A 3515-nucleotide genomic window follows, 5' to 3' on the forward strand; every position below is an offset into this window, starting at 1 on the left:
GACCTGCTGCAGTCTGCAAAATGTGAATGTGTATATAGCAAATACGCTTCCCTCTAATTAATTTTGCACACACTAATGACATAAAGTAGATTCCCAAACACAATGAAATGAGATACTTCTCAGTCAAATTCAGCATTTTACTCACAACATACAGAACATCATTGTAGATTTTATCACATATCAATTAAGGACTCTTTGCTATGCACGACCTAGTGCTAATGAAGTATGGAGACAGACCTGCCTGTGTGAGACTACACACAGCCGAGCCTCTAAATTTCTGTGCGAAACTGCAGTGCAGGATCCTTCATCTTCTTCTTGTAGTCTTCATCAAACTTTTCATTCTGGGCCACAGTGAACTGGTTCTTCCAGTCACCAACCTTCCCTGCAGAAACATCACATAACCATCAGTCGCGTATTTTAGCTGAAGGTGAAGACTGAATTTTGTTTCATTTCATGTGTTTTGTATCAGTGCTCTCTGTACCCTTTCTAATGAAGGTAGAAACTTTGAAATCCATCCCTCTGAAAGTGGTCCAGTTGACCATGTTGTTCGTTTTCATTTCATCAAACTGCACTTTTCCTATAATTGTTTGCTTCTCCTCAGCTGAAGGAGACAAACCAAGAAAGCGGCACAGTTTGTCTATTTCCCGTCCAGTATCCTGGAAGCACAATGGTCAATATAGTCATCACACTATCACCAGATAGAGCAGTAACCTGAACAGGGGGAGACTTCAGGATCACACAAACACATGCACAGACAGCCCACATAAACAAATAAATTACCTCGACCATATCCTCATAGAACATGTAGTGCAGTTTTGAATAGCTCTGTTTCTTTTTCCACCAGCCGCTCACATGGTCATACCAGGGTCCAAACACCACTGAAGCAACGGGACAATAAATTAAAGCACTTGAGGAGTGTGAAGGAAATCTGTGCACCTCCACCACAAGCAACTTTGTTGAAGTGTTTTCTACATACTCTTTCCATTCATGAATCTCTGGAGGTAACTGCTCCAGTCTCCAGGCTCTGGATGGACCAAGGTCATGCGTTCAAAATGGAAAAAAGATGTGACGCTGTCCTTTGCATTGCGGGCCACGTAGATGATCTACACAACAAGAAAACAGTCTGAACGGCAGTATCGCATGAAACATGAAATACCTTTGAACAACTGATCATAAATCAGCTGTACTAGTACTTAGAGTGGAGCCACCATTGTACCTTCATTAAGCCTTCACATTAAATACATAAGTGTCCTGTGTGCTGCTTAAGTAAGTTGTTTTGTTGAAGTTAAACATGTTTCAAAAAAATAAAAAGAGTAATGACAAGAAGGTAAGTGAGAAACATCAACCTGGTAAAGATCTCTAGTCCATTATTTGATAATTCCTGGACCTGTATCATAATCCTGATCAAGAATTCTCCCTGGCAGCCACCCTTGTTTGTTTTTACTCTAACAAAAACTTATTTGGTTAACAAGTTCAATTGTCAACTAGTTGTTCTGCACCAGTCCAAAGTACAGCCAAGAATAAATATAATATAATAGAATATATAATAGAATATAATAAATAACCATTTCCAGATTGATAAATGCTGATATAATCACCTATTTCAACTTACTGTGATATTTAAATAACACACAAACTACTGACCCTGCAGTTTTGCTCCCAAAAGGACTTTGGTATAAACTGAACTGGAAGATGAGTCTTAATGAGTCGAGGAGAGGTGGGGTGGTCATCCAACAGTTCTGTTCCTCTGTAGATGGGTGGAGTTGACCCTGATCCGATGACCAAAATAAACACAGCAATTATTATTCGAGGGCCAGGGTGTAAGATTTAGGGGGCACGAAAACTGGTCAGAACATGATTATTATTTTAACCTGGCTCCAGATTAGGAATGGTGATCTCCAAGATAGGCACTCTTAGATAAATAGGCACGGATGTCTGATGCTCTGGAGATTTCTGACCGAAATACAGCAGGTCGAGGACGTAGCTGAGCCAGGTGTTTCCTAAAAGAAAGACAGTGGAAAGAAAAAAGATAAACATCCAATCAAAACATGTCACCTCTATACACACATTTATTTAAGAACCCCAGCTTAAAGCAAAACACATCCTGTTCATGTTGGTGGACTGACCGGCTTTGGGAAATGTTGCAATAAGTATATCATCTGGCCTGGCCTTAAAGTTTTGAATGGTCTCCCAGTGTTGTGTGTAATACTCGACCATAGAGATTCCACGGAAATCAAACAGTTTTGGTCGAGCAGGTATTTCCACCTTAAAAAGAAAACAAAAACCAAAAACATAGAAAACACATGGTCATTGTGTCAGAGCAACAGTGGGGAACCCTTTTCCTTTCAAAGGCCATATGAATTTTTACAACATCCTTCAAGGGCAATCCTAAATTACTGAACACATATATCACACTAACCTCGGCCATGGCTGGAACTGCGTCTCCTTGGTGAGGCGTCTGATGTCAGATGGTAGTGATGATGATGATGATGATGATGCTACTCGCAGCTGGTTTTCCAGGCTTGGGTCAGTCAGTCTTGAGCTGACAGAAATGAACTAGCCACAGTCAGAGGTTGTGGCTTTATAGCTTTATAGTAATCTTGTGTCATCAGTTTTCAAGCACATTCACTGGTCCCACACGTAATAGCACAGCAAATATGTTCAGTTCCTTGTGTTTGCTTTTCATGTCCTGAAACCTCTTGCCAAATGCCTGAAGAAGTTTCATCCTTGCATCATCATATTAAGATATCATTGCAGAGAGCTGAGAAGCTGGCTGGAACTTGAGGTTCAGCTCTAAGAGATTCTTGGCAAAATCAAGCATGAAGACCGAATCACACAGACACTTGCTGTCACTGAGTTTTCACGCCAGGTTTCTCCTTAATCTGAGTCAATTGTTCAAGACAAAATGAAACAATTTTACTTTGTAAGATAAAAGCAGCACTCAGCACCTTCTTCTCCTTCTCAGTGAGGTTTCAGCTTCTTAGCTATTAGCTTGCTTACATCAAAACTTGTCTCCATAACATTGTCTCTGTCAGAATGTGGTCTTGTGAAAGCTGCTTGTTGGGCATCCAAACTCAGTTGAAAACAGTGAACTCAATCAGAATGCATTTGTCCTTGCAGCTCATCCAGTTTTGCATGTTTTGGAGCTGTAATGATGCTCGAGAGTGGCCTCAGTCAGCTCTGCAAACTTGTGTCCACAAACTAACTGAGGCACCCTGTACTTATAATTATTCATACGTTATTATTTGTTCATTTACCTCGGAAAGCGCCTTAGGTGCTACCTAAAAGATCACCTGGACTCAAGGATAAAATGATTACTTTTTGGTGGTCAAAGGTCAAGGTCACTGTATCTCAGGAGGCCTTGAGGAAATTTCTTCAAATTTGCCAGACGTGTACAGCTGGACTCGAGTGATCTGATTGTTTTGTGGTCAATGGTCACTGTGGCCTCATGTCTATCCCATTCCCCATTCTTGTGATTGCAAGATCTCAGGAATGCCTTGATGAAATTCCATTAC

The 3515-nt window shown here is 40.7% G+C and overlaps 1 protein-coding gene across 1 annotated transcript; it reads right to left on the bottom strand.

The window, feature by feature from the left end:
• Window positions 1-269: 269 nt before the first annotated feature.
• Window positions 270-2446, bottom strand: LOC121613364 (cytosolic sulfotransferase 3-like). Its single transcript, XM_041946731.1, has 8 exons — window positions 2420-2446; window positions 2127-2265; window positions 1872-2000; window positions 1645-1745; window positions 977-1103; window positions 781-878; window positions 482-656; window positions 270-382 (listed from the first exon to the last, which is right to left on the bottom strand). Exons 1-8 carry the CDS (start codon window positions 2426-2428, stop codon window positions 270-272), a joined length of 891 nt encoding a protein of 296 aa, XP_041802665.1. The 5' UTR covers window positions 2429-2446.
• Window positions 2447-3515: the final 1069 nt, after the last annotated feature.

The sequence above is a fragment of the Chelmon rostratus genome, chromosome 10 (assembly GCF_017976325.1).
Source record: "Chelmon rostratus isolate fCheRos1 chromosome 10, fCheRos1.pri, whole genome shotgun sequence".
In the NCBI taxonomy this organism is placed as follows: Eukaryota; Metazoa; Chordata; class Actinopteri; order Chaetodontiformes; family Chaetodontidae; genus Chelmon; species Chelmon rostratus.

Excerpts from the sequence above, each read along its gene's own strand:
- LOC121613364 (XM_041946731.1), bottom strand. Across the intron at positions 1,746-1,871 it reads CATTCCTAATCTGGAGCCAG|GAACAGAACTGTTGGATGAC; the intron begins GTTAAAATAATA and ends CCATCTACAGAG. Across the intron at positions 1,104-1,644 it reads TTTGGGAGCAAAACTGCAGG|ATCATCTACGTGGCCCGCAA; the intron begins GTCAGTAGTTTG and ends CTTGTTGTGTAG.